Raw genomic sequence first — 20745 nt, forward strand, 5'->3', positions numbered from 1 at the left:
GATTTTTAAAGAAACATCCTCCTCAAAATCCAGTATTAAACATAACATAACAACATAATTTTGGGCAGGAGGTTAGGAACCCTCTAAGTGCATCAATGCTGAAGTTCTTATCTTGGTTGAAAGGAAGTGGTGGAGAGAAGACATAGGTATTAATAATCTTTAGCAGAGATTAGGGAAAATTAAGCAAAGATAAAAGATTTCATAAGTCAAGAGTAACTAAAAGAAAGCATAATAAACTAAACCAACCAACAAACAAAAAAACCCCACCAAATCCCAGGAATGCCAGGTTAGTTGAACACTCAGAAATGAATTAATGTAATTTACCATATTCACAGACTAAAAAAAAAAGAAAAAAAAATATGATCATCTCAGTAAATGCAGAGAAAGCATTTGACAAAATCCATCATCCATCCCTGATAAAAAGTCTCTGGAAACTAGGAATAAAAGGGAATTTGCCGAATCTGATAAAGGGTAATCTATGAAAATCTATAGCTAACATACTTAATGGTAAATAGTTAATGCTTTCTAAGTTTAGGAACAAGGCAAGAATGTCTCTTCCCACAAATTCTATTCAAAATTGTGCTGAAGTTTCTAGTCAGGGCAATAAATTAAGAAAAATACATAAAACAGCAGTCCCCAACCTTTTTGGCACCAGAGACTGGTTTCGTGGAAGATGAAACCCCGGGGTGGGGTGGGGGGAATGGGGATGTTCAGGAGATAATGCCAATGATGGGGAGTGGCAGATGAAGCTTCACTTGCTCGCCCACCCTCACCTCCTGCTGTGCGGCCCAGCTCCTAACCGGGGCTTGGGGACCCCTGGTATAAAAGACATCAGATTGGAAAGGGTGAAGGAAAACTGTCTTTATTCACAGTTGACATGATTGCCTACGTAGGAAATCTGATGAAATCTATTTTTAAAAAAGCTACTAGAAGTAATAATTTTAGAAGATCAGTATATAAAAATCAATTGTATTTCTCAATATTACCAACAATCAGAAATTTTAAAAATATTTAGAATAGCATACAAATATGAGATGCTTAGGGAGAAATCTGACAAAAGATGTGCAAGAGCTGTACACTGACTACTACAAAGCATAGCTGAGAGAAATTAAAGAAGGCCTGAATAAATGGAGAGAAATAGAATATTTATGGGTTGGAAGATTCACTATTGTTAAGATGGTAATTCCCCCTATATTGATCTGTTGATTCAATGCAGGCCCAATCAAAATCCTAGAAGTCTTTTTTTTAATTGACAAGCAGTGGGGAAAGGATGGTCTTCTCAACCAGTGGTATGGGGGGAAGTGGATATATACATGAAACAAAATGAATCCTTATCTTATACAATGTGCAAAAAATATTTCCAGATGGATTGCAGATTTAAATGAGATAGGTTAAATAATAAAACTTTAAAAGGAAAACATAACAGAATATCTTTGTGACCCTGAAGTAGACAGGCTTCTTAAGTAGAACGTAAAATCACTAATCATAAAGAAAAAATAAATAAATGTGGACTATATTAAAATTGAGGAAGCCTACTCACATAGTACACTATAAAAGAATAAAAAGTCAACTCACCAAGTGGGAGAAGGTATTTTCAGTACATGTATCTGACAAAGGACTCTTACACAACATATGTAAAGAACTTCTATAAATCAATATAAAAAAAGGCAATCCAGTAGATAAATTGGCAAAATACTTGAATAGGGACTTCACGAAAGAGGTTATCCAAATGGCCAATAGACATATGAAAATAAGCTCAAGTTCATTAGGCATCAGGTTTAATGCAAGTTAAACCCAGTATTAGAGACCACTGTGTACTAACCAGAATTGATAAAAGGAAAAAGAAAATATCAACTTCTGGTAAGCTTGTGAACAACTGGATCTTTATGCCCTGTTGGTAGAAGTGTAAATTCATGCAATTTGGAAAATCATCTGACAATTTCTCCTAGTGCTGAAAACACATGTACCTGATGACCCAACAATTCCATTCCCAGGTACACACCCCGCAGAAATGTGAACCTGTGTCCGCCAGAAGTCGTGGACTAGGATGTTCACTGCAAAACTGTTCAGACTGGAAACCACTCAAAAGCCCATCAATGGTCAAACGGTATTCATTCCATCATGGTATTTCCATACAATGGAATACAACTTGGCAATGAGAGTGAACAAATTACAGCTATGCACAACAAAATGGATGAATCCCACAAACAGAAAGGTGAGGAAAGTTAAACAGCCATGGGTGAACTCGCAGACATTGTGTGGGCAGAAGAAGCCAGGCTCAAAGGGGTATGTACTGCATGACATTTACATTTGCATTTATGGAAAGCACCAAGAGAAGCAAAGCTAATCTGTAGCATCAGAAGTCAAGAGAGTGGTTATTCTGGGTTGGGGAGATAGTGGCTGGAAGGGGATACAGGGAAGCTCCTAGGGGTCTGGCCACGTTCTCCTTTATGGGCTGGGTCCTGTGGCACAGCTGGATGCAGTCTGTGATCATTTAACATGCTATATATACACTCACAATATTTACAATTTGCTGTAGGTATACTATATTCAGTTAGAAGGTTTCTATTGTTAAAATGAAATGACCATCAAGTGTTAAATAATAAAGAAAGAGAAGTTATATGGAATTCTGATAATTAAAAGCCAAAAGATCAGCACAGGCTTAGGTGCTATAGGAACTTGAAGGTAAGAGTGGCTGGTGTGGCCTGGAGAGCTGCCAGTGGTCCTCGTGGGGGAGGGGTACTGGAATGGCCTCAAAAGACAGGCAGCCTCTGGATGAAAGGGAATAGGTCCTTTGGCTCCAGATAAAAAATAACCTTTGAAAAGTGGGCCAATGATTATAGCCTATTCTTTCCACCCAGAGAAGTCTTTCTGACCAGCCCTTTAAAGGAAAAGATTAAAAGGGACTTTCAGCATATAGCGGGGATGGAGACATAACTGCATGATCTTAGTCAAGTTACTTGGCTTCTCTGAGACTCAGTTTCTTCATCTGTAAAATGGAGGGGAAAAGTGTCCCTTCAGAAGATTAGGGGAGTTACATATGATGGTTGACATAAAAATGTTAGTTAAAAGAAAATAAAAGATGGGCCCTAGATGGCCTTCCTTGGTCCCGAAATAAACAGTGTATTATAGTTTCAGTTTAAGCATAGACAAGCTTTTTCTGGACCTCCTCCCCACCAAGCACCTGTGGGTAACAATGATAGACATATAAATAGCAGACCTCAGACTCCCTGCCCCCCAGACTGGTGCTGCTGTTAATCAGCACAGAGGCTGAGGGCATTGGTGCTGGGATGATTCACAGAGAGGGCTGGAGTGGGTCTAGGCTCCTTACGCAGTTTATTAATTTAATTCCCTTTGGCGGCTCCATTCCCTGCCTGGAGATGAAGCAGCACTTTTATTTGAGGACAAGAAGCCTGTTCACGGTGGGTTCTTGAGTCCCCTGATGCCAAACGTGCAGGATTCTTCAGATTCTGAGACTGCTCCCTCCCACTGAAATCTGGGAGGTGAATGTTATGAGTTGCAGGACTCCCAGGAAGCAAGAAGTGGAGGGCGATCTCAAAACATCTATTGCCAAATCTCCCGCTTCTTGGGATTTTACCACCTCTTGCCTGGGGTTCTTGTGGGAGCCTCCTGAATTACCTCCCTGCCTCTAGACTCTCCTTATCACCACCCTCCACTCCCGCCATACCCCTCCCACCAGAGTAAGGGTAAAGCTCAAACTACAGAGCAAGCTATACAAGAATCTTTGAGATCTGGCCTTGTTGAGTGCTGGAAGCAGGGAGACCGTTGAGATTGCTGCTGTGTGCTGGGAGAAGGATGGTGGTGGCCCATACAAAGGCAGAGGCAGCTGAGATGCTGAGAAACTAGCTGTTGAAAAAGCTCGCAGGAAGTAGAATCAACAGGAAATAAAAAAGCAGCAGCAGGAAATAAAGTAAAATCAATAAGTAGGAGGATAACATTAACAGGAAGTCAAATCAAACCAACAGAAAATAAAATAGAATCAACAGAAAGAAAATCATTTGGATGGGTTTGTTTGGAGGGGAGGAGTAAAGAAGGGAAAGGAAGAGTAGGGAATCTCGCCCCAGATTCTTTCCTGGAACCAGTGTGGATGGGGTTGCCATTCCCTGTGATGGGAAACACAGCAAGAGGATGTCTTAGCCTGGGCCCCCTGCAGACAGAACCTGAGAGAAAGGCCTGTAGTGGGGCTGTTTATTGGAGAACACAGTACCAGAGAGCAGGAGGGAGGGCCTGGGGAAGTGAAACAGGAAGGGAGAACCCAATGCAAGGAGGCCTTATTAAACTGGCCACCACTCTGAGTGACTGCTCCATCCCATGGACACTCTGAGTCACTTTATGAAATGCTTCTCAGGACTATGCTCCTGGGGGAAGGCAGTGGGAGGCATCGGCTCCTATCCCATTGGTCAAGACCTGCCCGTCGGTGTTAACTTCCCACACTTCCGGTTGGGCAAGGATGAGTGCCCAGGATTGTGACACCCATGAGAGAAGCCCTGGGACAGGGCATAAGAGACACATGGCCAAAAGCTGAGACCAAGCGACCCCTGTACAAAGCTGATCAAAGCTCAGCAGAAATGGCCAGGGCAGCAGTGGCTGGAAAAGAGGTGAGGTGGGGGGGGTGAGAGCCTTGTACTCCGTTAGAGAGAGAGGTATGCAGGAGGCATCCCATACCCACTGCAAAGGAGAATATATTAAAATAGAAAGGTCATGCCCCTGTGCTTGAGGAGCCCACAATCGCATAGGAATGACACAAAAAGAGACAAATTACACACAAGATGTTAAGTGTGCCCTTACTGCTAATCTCTGTCAATGTCTATTTGCTTTGTGGCAGGTACTGATGTGAGTTAAGTGCTTTACCATGGATTTGTTCATTTAATTCTCACCGCAATTCTGCAGGGAGGTACTATTATTATCCCCATTTCACAGAGAAGTGATGCATTGTCTGAAGGCATAGTCTAGTAAATGGCAGAGCCAAGATGCAAATCTTTTAACCCCTTTGGAGTTATCAAAGGAAGGAGAGGCTGAGTTTGGTGGGTGGGAGAGGGCAGATCAGCCATGAGTTGATTGGAATAATACCTCTTTGTGTTTTTGCAAAGGTGTTTGCATCTGTGATTTAATCAACGCTAATAATACAAGGCAGGACTCATCATTATTATCTTAAATTTACTGAAGAGGAAAGAGAAGCCCAGAAAGAGGTGAAGCATCTTTCTCCTGGCCACCCAGAGCATCAGCGGTGAGGTCACTGCAGGATGTCGGCCAGAGGACAGAAGTGTAGCCCCCTTCCCCACTTCCGCCCTCTAAGTGGGCAGCCTGCTCTGGGAGAGGGATGACCAGCAGGGCCTGGGCCCACTGGCATTCCAGTGCTGTCCCCAAGTGAGTCAGGCACCACTAAACAGACTCAGTTTTACCTCTGGTAATTTCCTCCCTCCATAAAGATTTATTTGGGGCTACAGAAAAGAATGGATTCCTCAAAGCTGAAAGCAAATGCCCCTTGATTCCAGACACAGGGGGAAATATTTATTCTCCTTTAGATCACATCTCCTGGGTCTTTTTCCCCAAAAGCCAGTCTTGGGGCAGTGGGCCACCAAGCTTACGGCAGCAGTCACACTGCAGATAGCAGAAGACATTTGTTCCCTTTGGTTTAAGTCAAAAAAGAGAGTTTTCGTGATGCATAGAGCAGCCTGGACAGTCATTGTCCCCAGGGTAGGTGGGCTCGTCCTGGGGTAAAACCATGAAACGGACAAGCACAAGGTATATTATAAAGTAATCTCGTATATACACATTTACATATATTTATGCTCATATATATATGTATGTATAGTATATATATAGTATCTATATAGTGCTCATAAGCTGCCAGCCTCCTTGTAATCCTCTCAGCAGCCCTATGAAGCAGGTACAATTAATGTCCCCATTTTACAGAGGAGGAAACTGAGTCAAGCAGAGGTAAGTGATTATCCAAAGTCTCACAGGTAAGCAGGAGAACAGGGATTCAAGCCCAGGCAGTCTGGCCCCAGAGTTGTACTTTTAACCTCTAGCAAGTGTGACCTGTCTAGACGAATGAACATCGGACTGGACATGGGGTTGGAGATGGACTGAATTGGACAGGTTGCCCAGATGCAGCTCAATGAGCAAGATTTCTGTTGCGCTCACCCCTCCTCCCCATCCACCCCATCCCCTAAGTTATTCTGCAGGCAATATGACCCCAAGGGGTACTGGGACCCATGGCTTTGACCCCCTCTTTGCTGCTGGACATGACCCACCTGGCTACCCTTCTTGTGACTCAGAGGTTATTTTCCCTGGAAATGTTTGCCATGAGCCTTACTCAGCTCCTTGGCCCAGTCGTCTTCTAGTGTGACATCAGGGCTTCAGGCTGGGGCCAAGGTCCCCAGACACCCACACCTTCCTCTCGAGGAGCAAGCATGAATGACTCTGCTTGCACTAGATCCTGGGGACAGAGGGTGGAAGGATGCCTTAGGAAGAACCCAGGTGCTTTCACCTGGACCTTAGTGGGGGATGCTTAAGAGTGAAGACTTTCGGACACCTGTTGCTTCCCAGCTGATGACCTTGGGTGATCTGACCCCTCCTGGGGCCTCAGCTTTCCCATCTACAACCTGAGATGATTCCTAAGGTTCTTCTTGTTTTATTTTAATTTTTTAATTTTTTTTTATACATAGGATTTTATTTTGCACTGCTATAACAATTTCATTATAGTCCAAGGGAGAAAAAGAAAAAGAAGGATAAAACCACCACACTGAGCAAATTACTAAAGCTTTTCTACTTTTAACAGGATTTTCCATCTGGTCGATTTATTGTCATATCCTCTTCAAAACAGACGAGATGCTCACCATATTTTAAAGATTATAGGTCGCCACTGAAAGAAAAATTTTACACAGTCACTGTACATCAAGGTTGAAAAACTGTCCTGCGTGAAAAATATACTTAGAAATCATGTGAATAAAAGAAAAAGAAAACGTGATTGTGTTCAAGGGAAGATTAAAGTCCTCATAATGTGCCATCTAAATGTGGACAGTCATTCCTCCTGGCGTCTCTCAGGCGGGGGGGGGGGGGGGGGGGGGAGTTCTTTCTTCCGCCCACCTCACTCATTATACTGTGTTTTTACCCAACAGTATGCATTAAGGCAAATAAATCCTTTTCTGAAGAGGTCTTAAAGAAACTGTGGACAAATAGCAAACTTTTGGCATTAAAACAGGTTAACACATACATAGCCTTTAAAATGTACATTAAGCATATTTCTCTTGGACTAGTGACAAGAAAAAGATGACCATGCTTGTTAACAATGTCAAAAAGTTTAAAATTCAGTGTCCAAGCAATTCCTAACGATGCTTCTGTAGCTTTAAGCTCTAAACAGTATAGAATTTATGCAAATGCATTAAAGAATCCAAGCTTGGCAAATGACACCCAAGCAGGTTATTAAACTATATATACAGAAAGTAAATGATAAATACAGAATTAAAAGAGTCCTTCTGTTTTCCTTATAGCCTTGAAAATTGACAAAACTTTTGAGGACAATTCCATAATATTAAACATTAGGTAACCACAGGTGTGGGGAAACCTAACTACACGAACCGATTTAAAATACTCAAGATGACTTTGTAGTGTTCAATACAATTCAGTTCGTAGGTAAGGGCACAAGACAACGTTTAACAAAAATAATCACGTCAATTGACCTAGAAATCAGATGCAAATAGATAGGAATACAATCTCCAAAATCTGTCTTTTTAAGTGAACATTAACCATTTATTCAAAGTTACCCAAGAATTTGAAGGATGAAAGTCTTCTTCTGTGGCATAAAGCCATTTGGAAGAGTTTCATGTCTCAGCTGGGCAGGAGGAGAGGGTGAAAGAATAGGTGAGGAGCCCCTTCTGGGCAGCGAGACAGTAAAAACAAACTCAACAGCAGCTTTCCCCGGCCTGCTGTCCTCCCCGACTGCCTGCGTGCGTGGCGTTAGTAGCAGCATGCTGAGGGCCAATTTTAATGCCATTTGCCTCATTATTAATGTCAAAGACTCCTTCTTGGATTTTTTCATAAATTTCTTTTGCTGTATTAATAAATGCCTCTTCTACATTAGAAGCAGTTTTAGCAGAAGTTTCCATGAAGATAAGTCCATGTTCTCGTGCAAAAGCTTCACCTTCTTCTTTTTTTACTTCTCTTCTAAATTCTAAATCACTTTTATTTCCAATAAGCATAATGACCATGTTGGAATGCTGGCGGGCATATTCTAACCAGGTTGTCAAGTGGTTGAATGTGTCTCTCCTTGTAATATCATACACTAGTAAAGCCCCTGCTGCACCTCTGTAATACGACCTTGTGATGGAACGAAAGGACTCCTGACCTGCTGTATCCCAAATCTGAAGTTTTATCTGTTTCCCATCCACAGTTATCATTCGAGCACCGAACTCGACACCAACAGTAACGTCATGCACTGGCTGAAACCTCTTGTCTGTAAACTGTAGCAATAAGCATGATTTACCAACACCTGTGTCGCCGATGATAACGTACTTGAAGAGACAGACGTACGCCATGGCCGCGGCTGCCCGGCGACAGGGCACACGGCTCCTCCTCCTCCGCGCCCCTCCCCACGGCGCCGCTCGGCCTCGAAACGCCGGGCTCCGCCCGCCGCCGCCGCCGGGAGTGAAGGGCCGCGAGGAAGCGGGAGAAATCGACACGGTCGGAGGCAAGCGAGACAGCGCCCAGCGGAGCCCAGTTGAACGATAACAGCGGCCGCGGCGCCTCCGCCCCGCCTCTCTCTTCTGGTTTTAATAGCCCCCGAGTCTGACCATTGTCTTCCGCCCAGATCCTCCGATGGCTCCTGGACCCCTAGGGCAGTCTCTGGTCTCTTTTCAAAAGCAGGTAGCACAGCTGGGTGATTCTTCAATGCAACATGCATTGCTACAGGGAGGACGTAGGCTCATACCTTCGACTGCTCCAAACAAAATAGCATTACAGTCTTTTATTATATTTTTTTAAGAGGAGAATAAAAATGGAGAAGAACCCTGGTAGAATGTTGACTTTGCCTTCCTAGTTGAATCTAGGGGAGAATCCTTGCTGGAAAAAATGCCAACAAAATGTATCTTCTTATTTTTTAGGTTGAGAGTGAAATGGTGCATTTTCTAGGCAGTTATAGCTTCAAGACAAGTTTCCTATCTCCCCTGGTGGTAAGATGGCCACCCCTAAGCCCCTACCATGAAAAAAGTCTGTGGCAACCACTGGAGGGACACAAAGAGATAAACAAATTAGTGCAGCAAGGCCTTCCAGGTATTGTGATAAAGGTCTTTATAAATCATAATGGGGACACAAAGGAGAATCAGCTCCTCTTGGGTGGACGGTTGGGTGCACATCTGCTATTAGTTAGGACAAGTAACCCTAGCTGCTGTGAAAACAATGCCCCAAATTTCAGTAGCTTAATGCAATACAAATTGACGTCTCACTCCAACGTGGGCATTCTTGCTTAGGGGTGGTATTTCCCCCGGCCATCCTGGGACCCTTCCATCCTATGGCTGTGCCATACCCTGGGGTCTTGGAGTCTGCTGCTGGATCCTCTGTCTCTGGCTTGGAGATGGGAAAGAAGAGAGACCAAGCCCGAGAGGTTCTCATGGGCTAAGTTGTGAGCGACTCTCCTCACTTCCAGCTCACCGTCCAGAACTCAGAGACCCAGGTGCATCCAGCTGCAGAGGAAGGTGAGAAATGGCGTCTAGCTGCATGCACAAGACGAAAGGAAGTAGGTTTGGAGCTGTCAGTCTCCACCACGAGCCTCCACACCAAATCCATCTTGTTCCCCTGCAGGTATGTGTTCCCATCCGAGTGTGCACGCTAGGGGGGTGGTCGGCGGTGTGGGTTGCAGCGCCGCTTCTTATTTAGAATTCCAGGCTGGAGCAGAAGGTTTTGGGCATAAAGGGTGCTCTGTACATTTCTGTTGGCAGGTTGATGAGTGCATGAATGCTTGAGCTGGATCTTATTTGAATTTAATATAATTTTGAACTAACACTGTGATTTGCAAAGGCGATGCTTCATTGTGTACGAGAAGAGATCTAACTGGCAAAGGAAAATTCTTTGAATGTAAAGGACCTTTATCCCTTGCAAGCCTACCTGTCCTGACCATCAGATCAAGTCTTAACACCATCATTCATGGGATGGCAGACTAGGGAGATGGTAGACGGAGTGAGCTGGATGAGTTAAGCTAGCCTGTATGCTACTGTAGCATGAGTCTAAAACCCTTATCTAAAATAGGGTGGCAAATATCATCATTCCATGCAAAAGAGATGATTCTTTCTTTGGTAATAACTCTCATTTGGGGGCTCACGGTGGTAAGCATTGTAGGTCAGGACCTCCCCCTCCAAGGGCCATTTGCCATTAAGTAAAGACAAGCAAAGGATAGTGGGGGTAACAGCAGCTGCTGTTAAGGAGACCTTGAAATATTATCCAGACCAAAGTTTCCTAACTTCAGCACTACTGACATTCCGGCCTGGACCACTCTTTGTGGGGGGGTCTGTCCTGTGCCCTGTAGGGTTTTCAGCTGCATCCCTGACCTCCATCCACTAGATGCCAGTGGCACCCTCACACACACATCCGAGTTGTGACGACTTAAAATGTCTCCAGACACGGCCAAATGCCCTTGGGGACCAGAATCACTGGAGTAGAGAACCCCTGATCTAGGGAATTCCTCATGAGAAGTGTAGATGTGAGGGCTGCATTTCCTCGTTCTTGCTCCAGCTCTCTTTAAGGCGCAGCACACGAATCCCCAGACACTATTGTACCTGTTTAAGGAAAACGTGGCTGAGAACTCTACCTGAGCTGTCAGCATCCCCTACCTCCTGATCAAAAGGTCGGGCTGGAGGGATGGGGGTGAGCCATCCAGGCTGCCTTGAAGGGCGCATTCCAGCAAGACTGTTCCATGCTGACATGTTTCACCAGGCAGCATCCACAGAGCCCATCCTGATGGAACCGAAACGGGCATCTCTCCGGTCAGGTTCAGGGGACTTGGTCAGTTCCAGCTACTCATGGAGAGAACCCCCCAGAACCAGGAGGCACAAAAGCCACCACATTCCTCAATCACCGCAGCTACCAGTGGGGCATCACCCTTCTTCTCTGCACCCATTGCCTGAACTCAGAGAACAGAGAGCCTTGCTGAGCGTGACTCCTCTACCTTCAATAACAAAGCTTGTCGAGGGGTTCCTGGGTCATGACTCTTCACGTCTGGTGTCTTCCTTGTTTCACCCCAACGACCTTGGAAGGTTCATAGAGTGAAGATCATTAGCTCCGTTTTATAGATGAGTAGACTGAGATGAAGGGAGGTTGAGTGACTTTTCCAACAAGAACTGAAACCTCGAATCATTCAAATCTCAAATGATGGTCCTTTGAGTCCAGGTCCAAGGGCTGTTTCTACACTTGCAGAGCTGCTGTTTACAAAGTTAGGAGGGATCTGGGGCTGTTCAATTCCTGCAGTCATTTGCGATGGTGAACTCTGGGGGACGTGTATGTCTCTCTCCCTCCCTTAGGCAGGGTGCCCTGGGAGTGGGAACACGATCTCTGGGATCTGACGGCCGTGTTCATGCTTTAGCTCCGCTGGGCCCATACCTTCTCACCTTGAGCAAATGGCTTAACCTGCCTGACCCTCAGTTTCCCCACCTGCAAAACGGGGATAATAATAGTCACTACCTCCCCTGCTTGTTGTGAAGATGCCACGCGGAGCCGTCAGCACAGCGCTTGGCAGCTGTCCTGCCCACTCCCCGTGAGCTGATTGTCTCTTTTTTTAAAAATTTATTTATTTATTTATTTATTTTTGGCTGTGTTGGGTCTTCGTTTCTGTGCGAGGGCTTTCTCTAGTTGTGGCGAGCAGGGGCCACTCTTCATCGCGGTGCGCGGGCCTCTCACTGTCACGGCCTCTCTTGTTGCGGAGCACAGGCTCCAGACGCGCAGGCTCAGTAGTTGTGGCTCACGGGCCCAGTTGTTCCGCGGCATGTGGGATCTTCCCGGACCGGGGCACGAACCCGTGTCCCCTGCATTGGCAGGCGGATTCTTAACCACTGCGCCACCAGGGAAGCCCCTGTGATTGTCTCTTGACTGTTTTTCTGCCAGTTAACACAGCTGGCTCTGCTCTCCATGAAACGGGGGTGAACCCCTCATAGCAGAATGGGTATTGTTTTTGTTTTTGAGAAATGTAATTAAAATCTGGAAAGAGTTCACTAAATTCCAGACAGAAGATAAGCCCTCATTTATGTGGCTTGTCCCCTGAGTCTATTGCATACACCATTCTTTAAAGTATTCTCTCTCTCTCTCTCTCTGAGCAATTGGCATTTATCAATTTAGCCATTTTTAATGAAACAGGTGATTAGGGCTCAGTAAGCTGGCAACGTAAAGTAAGTAGAGGGCATGGAGGGTGGGAGTCCAGCTCAAAGGGAGGCCGGGGGGTTAACTGCATCTTTCAGAGGGTCTTGGGGGGTTCAGGAGGAACAGGACACTGGGACACGTGGAAGATCGAGGGCTGGAAGGGAGCTCCTATCAGCCTGGAATTGAACTGCAGGCATCGCACTCATATTCACGTCTGAGCCTCACAACCACCTAATGATGAGGAATGACTCTTCAGGAAGGTCTGAAAACCCCAGCCTGTCTCCAGTGAACTGATGGATTTATGGGCTTTTCAGTGCTGAGGTCCTTTAATTTGTTATCACAAATTTTCTGCCTTGTATATTATTATCTCCATTGACAGATGGGGAAATTGAGGCCCAGACTAGTTAAGTGTCTTAAACTGAAGCAGCTGTTTACTGCTTAAAGCAGCAGAGCTTTGTGGACACCAAGGCCTGCCCCTTACACGGCACCAAGCTGTGTCTCAACCTCTATCAGAATAAGGTGGGACAGCCAGAAACGAGGTGGGTCTGGACCAAAGGAAAGACAATGGCATCTTTCTGGGGAGAGAGTTGCTGATGCATTCAATGGAGAAACAGCTTCACAGCATTTAGCACTTAGCATTTTGCATTCCTCTCGTCGTGGGCAGTCCAAGGTTTGGGAGACAGAGACGAATTAGATTGATGGGAACCAGAGGGGCTGAGTGGAGGCAAAATGGAAAAGAAGCCAACGTTTGGAAGGAAGGAGTGATCCTCAGGGCATGGACAACGGAGTGAAACAGTGGGCATCCAGAATACATTTGGAGAAAGAGAAACAGAAGCTGAGTATGTAGTCCAAGCACCTTCCTAATTAGAATAACCAGAGGGATTGCAGAGAAAATGAGAAACGGGGAGTGAGAGTGACTTCTGTAACTCAGACCGTGGTAATGCTCATCAAAGACTTAAAATTCAGTTCTCCAAACAGCCAGGAAAGGGAACCATTTGATCCCTATTTACTTTCTGTTTCTAGGCTCTGTTGTGTCCCCCTTCTCAGAGCCACAAGAAGAATTTCAGAAGGCATCACCTGTGTTAAGCCAGCAGGCCATGGCTTCTATGTGGCTCTTTTGATGCACTTAAATGGCCAATTTCCCTGTTATTGTTAAGACTATTATTAAGAATGTTTTTTGTGAAGGAGAAACTATTTTCTCTCTTAATCAAGTTTTCTACCTTGGTCTGTAAAATAGAAACTTTTTTTTCTTTTGGAAATGTTGGAAAGTGGCTTCTACCCTTTAGTCCACTCCTATCAATTGACTACTTCTGGAAGCAGGAAGAACGACTTAATTGGCTGGAGGGATGGGTAAAGGGACTGTACATGAGTGTCTTGGACCCTTCTGGGCTCTTCCTATTGGCCTATGCAGACTCTAGAGGGTAGAGCTTCCCTCCCACTCCTCTCCTCCATGGGGTAAGCAGCCCTGGATGGGGCCCGGGCCAGTCCTGGTAACTCACTAGACGCTTTCTTGGCCCCTCTATGATTGGCAGGGTATGAGCTGGCCCCAATTCTCCTCTAGCTACTTGACTCCCCCATTGTGTAATTCCATGATCTGGGCTTCCCGGAGCAGGTGACAATTATGCTGAGATGTGAAGAACTCTTAGAAATTAGTCATGTGAAGATAGATTGGAGGAACAATCCAAACAGAGGACACAGCAAGGAGGTGTCAACTGAAAAAAAAGGCACAGCCTAAAAGTTGAGGGTTATGTTTTATTTGGTGGACAAATCTGAAGACTTAAGCCCAGGACACAGCATCTCAGATAATTCCGAGAGGCAAGGGGGGAGCCAGGATATATAGGGGTTTTTGCAACAAAAGACCAGGTAGTCGGAACATCAAAAGATTACTGTTAAATAAGGAAAACCAGATATCTCAAGTTAATGAAATTAGCTCTCTTCTATGTATGGGAAGATGCAAGAGTCTGGGCTTACTGAAATCATTCCTCTGATGTGCACTTCAGATATCTGGGGCCAGTATCCTGTGCTTTCTCACCCCGAGTTTCCTCAGGGTGCACCCTCAGGGAGTGGCTGCAGGATAGGCATTGTTTCCATCCTGAGTTCCCTCAGGGCTCACCATCCAGGTGGCTGTAATGTGATGGCTTGATGGCTGCGACATCCTTTGTTTACTGATATGGCAGGTGACATTCTTAGTTCATAGAGGTGAGAGACAGGATGACAAAGGTAGGGTGGGACGTGTGTATGCTATTCCCACAGCCTAGGAGGTGAGGCAGGGCATGGTAGGAGTTAGGCTAGAGCAGTCACAGGAGGAACATCACAGGACCTTCCATGTCCAGCTCTGGAACTCTCTCTTTTTTAAAAAATTTTTATTGGACTACAGTTGTTTAACAATGTTGTGTTAGTTTCTGCCGTACAGCAAAGTGAATCTGTTATACATATACATTTGTCCACTCTTTTTTAGATTCTTTTCCCATATAGGTCATTACAGAGTATTGAGTAGAGTTCCCTGTGCTATGCATTAGGTCCTTATTCGTTATCTATTTTATATATAGTAGTGTGTATATGTCAATCTCAATCTCTCAATTTATCCCTCCCCACCTTTCCCCCCTGGTAACCGTAGGTCTGTTTTCTACATTTGTGACTCTATTTCTGTTTTGTAAATAGGTTCATTTGTACGATATTTTTTAGATTCCACATATAAGTGATATCATATGATATTTGTCTTTCTCTTTATGGAGAACAGTATGGAACCCTGTTTATTGTGTAGACTAATTGAGTTCTGAAGCATGTTTCTTAGAAAACTGGCCTTGTGACATGGTCCTTGGGAAAAAGTCCCAAGGCCAAGTATGCATGGGCAATGCTTTAGAGATTCCTAATAAACTGTAGCACATTAGGGAACTGAGAATCCTTCAGTGAAGAAAACTGTTCAATTTATTGACTTGGTAATAATTTGTAACACTCTGAAAAACCAGTATTTTAAAAATCTCTTTGGCAAACACTGTTTATGGGTAATCAAGGGTCTTGGAAATGTTTTCCAAAGGAGAGTGATTCTGCAGGATTTATCTTTAACAGTATAGAGGATAGTTTTGAAGAAAACAAAGCTGTATAGAGGAGACTAGTGAGGAGAGGGTTATAGGAATTCGGGGAGAGACGTTAAGAATATATGAACCATTGGGAGATATTGAGGAAGGAAACGGGTTCAGAGATGTTTGGGAGGTAGAATAATCAGAACTGGGAGATCTATTGGATGTGAAGGGTAAGGGGAGGAAGAGTCAAGGATGACTTCAAGGTTTAACCAAGTAGATAGTCATGCCACTGACTAAGAGAGAGAGAGAGAGGGCACTTTTGGACACGTTGAGTTTGAGGAGCCAATGATGTGTCAAGGTGGAAGGGTCTGGAATGCAGATATGTATGAGTCTGGCTCATTGGAAGAAGTTCTGGCTGATGATACAATCTTTTTTTTTTATTTTAGACTTTTTTAAATTTATTTTTTTATACAGCAGGTTCTTATTAGTTATCCATTTTATACATATTAGTGTCTATATGTCAATCCCAATCTCCCAATTCATCACACCACCACCCCACCCTCCTGCCGCTTTCCCCCCTTGGTGTCCATACGTTTGTTCTCTACATCTGTGTCTCTATTTCTGCCCTGCAAACCGGTTCATCTGTAACATTTTTCTAGGTTCCACATATATGCGTTAATATACGATATTTGTTTTTCTCTTTCTGACTTACTTCACTCTGTGTGACAGTCTCTAGATCCATCCACATCTCTACAAATGACCCAGTTTCATTCCTTTTCATGGCTGAGTAATATTCCATTGTATATATGTACCACATCTTCTTTATCTGTTCATCTGTTGATGGGCATTTAGGTTGCTTCCATGACCTGGCTATTGTAAATACTGCTTCAATGAACATTGCAGTGCATGTGTCTTTTTGAATTATGGTTTTCTCTGGGTATATGCCCAGTAGTGGGATTGCTGTGTCATATGGTAATTCTATTTTTCGTTTCTTAAGGAACCTCCATACTGTTCTCCATAGTGGCTGTATCAATTTACATTCCCACCAACAGTGCAGGAGGGTTCCCTTTTCTCCACACCCTCTCCAGCATTTGTTGTTTGTAGATTTTCTGATGATGCCCATTCTAACTGGTGTGAGGTGATACCTCATTGTAGTTTTGATTTGCATTTCTCTAATAATTAGTGATGTTGAGCAGCTTTTCATGTACTTCTTGGCCATCTATATGTCTTCTTTGGAGAAATGTCTATTTAGGTCTTCTGCCCATTTTTGGATTGGGTTGTTTGTTTTTTTAATATTGAGCTGCATGAGCTGTTTATATATTTTGGAGATTAATCCTTTGTCCATTGATTCGTTTGCAAATATTTTCTCCCATTCTGAGGGTTGTCTTTTGATCTTGTTTATAGTTTCCTTTGCTTTGCAAAAGCTTTGAAGTTTCATTAGGTCCCATTTGTTTATTTTTGTTTTTATTTCCATTACTTTAGGAGGTGGATCAAAAAAGATCTTGCTGTGATTTATGTCAAAGAGTGTTCTTCCTATGTTTTCCTCTAAGAGTTTTGTAGTGTCCAGTCTTACATTTAGGTCTCGAATCTATTTTGAGTTTATTTTTGTGTATGGTGTTAGGGAGTGTTCTAATTTCATCCTTTTACATGTAGCTGTCCAGTTTTCCCAGCACCACTTATTGAAGAGACTGTTTTTTCTCCGTTGTATATCCGTGCCTCTTTTGTCATAGATTAGTTGACCATAAGTGTGTGGGTTTACCTCTGGGCTTTCTATCCTGTTCCATTGATCTATATTTCTGTTTTTGTGCCAGTACCATACTGTCTTGATTACTGTAGCTTTGTAGTATAGTCTGAAGTAGGGGAGCCTGATTCCTCCAGCTCCATTTTTTTCCCCTCAAGACTGCTTTGGCTATTTGGGGTCTTTTGTGTCTCCATACACATTTTAAGATTTTTTTGTTCTAGTTCTGTAAAAAATGCCATTGGTAATTTGATAGGGATTGCATTGAATCTGTAAATTGCTTTGGGCAGTATAGTCATTTTCACAATATTTATTCTTCCAATCCAAGAACATGGTATATCGCTCCATCTGTTTGTATCATCTTTAATTTCTTTCATCAGTGTCTTATAGTTTTCTGCATACAGGTCTTTTGTCTCCCTAGGTAGGTTTATTCCTAGGTATTTTATTATGTTTGTTGCAGTGGTAAATGGGATTGTTTGCTTAATTCCTCTTGCAGATTTTTCATCATTAGTGTATAGGAATGCAAAAGATTTCTGTGCATTAATTTTGTATCCTGCAACTTTACCAAATTCATTGATTAGCTCTAGTAGTTTTCTGGTGGCATCTTTAGGATTCTCTATGTATAGTATCATGTCATCTGCAAACAGTGACAGTTTTACTTCTTCTTTTCCAATTTGTATTCCTTTTATTTCTTTTTCTTCTCTGATTGCCATGGCTAGGACTTCCAAAACTATGTTGAATAAGAGTGGTGAGAGCGAACATCCTTGTCTTGTTCCTGATCTTAGAGGAAATGCTTTCAGGTTTTCACCATTGAGAATGATGTTTGCTGTGGGTTTGTCGTATATGGCCTTTATTATGTTGAGGTAGGTTCCCTCTATGCCCACTTTCTGGAGAGTTTTTATCATAAATGGCTGTTGAATTTTGTCAAAATCTTTTTCTGCATCTATTGAGATGATCATTTTATTTTTCAATTTGTTAATATGGTTTATCACATTGATTGATTTGTGTCTATTGAAGAATCCTTGCGTCCCTGGGATAAATCCCCTTGATCATGGTGTATGATCCTTTTAATGTGTTGTTGGATTCTGTTTGCTAGTATTTTGTTGAGGAGTTTTGCATGATGATACGATCTTTGGAGTTGTTAATATTTAGTTGGTCATTTGAACAATGGCACTGAACAAGAGCCCCCAAGCAAGGGTGTGTATAAAATTAAAAGAGCCACAGGCTGAGAATAGAATGTTAAGAAATAACATGTAAAGGATGGAAACAGAAGGAGCCTATGATGAATCCCGGGAAAGAATGAAAGTGGGATGCGATAAACCAGAAGCTGCAATGCTGTGGAAGCCTTGGGAATAAGGAGATTCAAAAAAATCCAGGGATCAGCAGAGTCAAATCTCAGAGACAAGCATAGTGGGACGAGGCATGGAAGGAACACGTCCCATTGGTTCTCAGAAGCTCACTGTTGACCTTGCTAAGAGCAGTTCCGAGAGGATGGTGGAGGTAAAAGCCAGTTTTAATGGGCTAAGAAGTGAAGGGAAGACAGTGAATGGCATTAAAGATAACTCTTGACAAGTTGGGAAGAGAACAACAGGTGAGAGATCGGAGGACAGCTGAAGTGAAAGAGATCTGAGCATGAAGGCAGTTGAGAAGAGGAGGTTAAAGAAGCAGGAAAAAAGAGGGGAGAATTTATGGAGCAAGGAGAGAGGAAATGAAGTGGGAAAGGAAGCTGAAAAAGGACAAGTAAAAGGTTTTAACAATGACATGGGTGGCCTGATCTAGGAAAGACCATGAATTTTTAGCAGACCTAATCAATGCAGCTTGCTGTAGGGATGATGAGACTGGAATGGATCATCTCCAAAGCCCCCACTGGGTCTACGATGGGATATGCTAAAACTGGCTAGACCAGTGTCTCTACTGCTGGACACATACAGCCACCATCTACTCGACATTCCACTTTAAATGCCTCACAGGCACCTCAAACTCAAATGGACAAAAGTTGATGTCGTATTTTTCCTCCAAGTAGGCTTCTCTCCCCAAGTTCCCTCTCCCAACTGATGGCTCCACCATCTGTAACTCAGGTCAGAAATCTCATCTCTAACGTATCTCATATTCCAGTACTTTCCTCCTCTTATCCTCCCCATCACCGTTATCAACACCCTTTTCTCTGTGATGATTGCAGCCTTCTACTGCTAGAGAGATTTTCTTAAACTATTAGTCAGAGCATGTCACTCCCCTGTTCAATAACAGAAATTCAGATTCTTAGTCAAGCATTCATGGTCCTTCAATATCTGTCTCTAACCTCATTTCCAGCTTCATTTTCTGTGTCTTCCACTCATACATCCTTAAGTTCCAGCCAAATGAATCTAACCCCTGTTCGTGGCTGTTGAGTGTTCTACCTCTTTTCTTTCTTCAGGCTGTTACCTCTGCCTAGAATGCCCTTCATTCCTTCCCCCCCACCGGTATGGCTTTTAAAATCCCACCCTGTTCTCAAGAATCAGGTCAAATGTCACCCCTTCCATTAATCTGATCCCCCTTTGCCTTCCTCCAACTGAAAGTACCACGCTCCTTCTGTGAATTCTCAAAGGATTTAAATTAAACGAAACATCTTCTTACCATTTGCATTTTGTTACCATTTGTATTTTGTCTGGCCTTCAGATAAATCCCATGTGTATCTAACCATCCCTGTTCAACTGTGAGCAATTGGAGAATAAGGGCCAAGTCTTAATCTTATTCCGTGTGTTTCCCCCAAGGTACCAGGCGTAAAAGGGACTTTGGAGTCTTGTTGGAGCCCAGTGGGAATCTGTCTACACCACTTAGAAGCCGTATGACTTGGGTAAGTTTTTGAACCTCTCTGAGTTTCAGTTTCCTCCTCCATAAAACAGGGATAATGATACTGACCTCACAGTATCATTATGAGAATTAAATAAGGCAACAAGAGCAATGCAGTAAGTACTTGCCTGGCACATTGTAGATGTTAAATAAATACTTCCTCTTCCCTCCAAATCATAGCTTTGAACAGGTGAAAAGAGAAGTAGAATGAAGTGAATCAGATGTTACCTGTGAGTCTATTTCTGAGAGAACCTGTTTACTGGCCGAGGGAAGGAAGCAAAAGAGTAGAACCAAAGGCGATTTCTCCTCCCTTCCTGCTTCTATTACTTTCATTTTTTTCTTTAATGAACATCTTTTATTGTTTAAGTTAGAAAGCATTGTTATAAATGAATGTGTGTGCACAACTTATATTCATATTGATAAATGCTATTTTTCACTGACCACACATTTTCTAGGCTTTTTCTTAATAAATTTATTTTATTTATTTATTTTTTTGGCTGTGCTGGGTCTTCGTTTCTGCGCATGGGCTTTCTCTAGTTGGCGGCAAGCAGGGGCTACTCTTCATTGCAGTGCACAGGCTTCTTATTGTGGTGGCTTCTCTTTGTTGTGGAGCACGGGCTCTAGGCGCACGGGCTTCAGTAGTTGTGGCATGAAGGCTCAGTGGTTGTGGCACACGGGCTCCAGACACAGGCTCAGTCGTTAATGGCGCATGGGGTTAGTTGCTCCGCGGCATGTGGGATCTTCCCAGACCAGGGCTCGAACCCGTGTCCCCTGCATTGGCAGGCGGAT

The 20745-nt window shown here is 43.5% G+C and overlaps 1 protein-coding gene across 1 annotated transcript; it reads right to left on the reverse strand.

Annotated features, from left to right (window-relative positions):
* Positions 1–7558: 7558 nt before the first annotated feature.
* LOC133085690 (ras-related protein Rab-2A-like) lies at positions 7559–8561 on the reverse strand. Its single transcript, XM_061182859.1, has one exon. It carries the CDS (start codon positions 8559–8561, stop codon positions 7929–7931), a length of 633 nt encoding a protein of 210 aa, XP_061038842.1. The 3' UTR covers positions 7559–7928.
* Positions 8562–20745: the final 12184 nt, after the last annotated feature.

The sequence above is a fragment of the Eubalaena glacialis genome, chromosome 2 (genome assembly GCF_028564815.1).
Source record: "Eubalaena glacialis isolate mEubGla1 chromosome 2, mEubGla1.1.hap2.+ XY, whole genome shotgun sequence".
NCBI classification, from domain to species: domain Eukaryota; kingdom Metazoa; phylum Chordata; class Mammalia; order Artiodactyla; family Balaenidae; genus Eubalaena; species Eubalaena glacialis.

Excerpts from the sequence above, each read along its gene's own strand:
- LOC133085690 (XM_061182859.1), bottom strand. The coding sequence starts at position 8,561 with ATGGCGTACGTCTGTCTCTTCAAGTACGTTATCATCGGCGACACAGGT.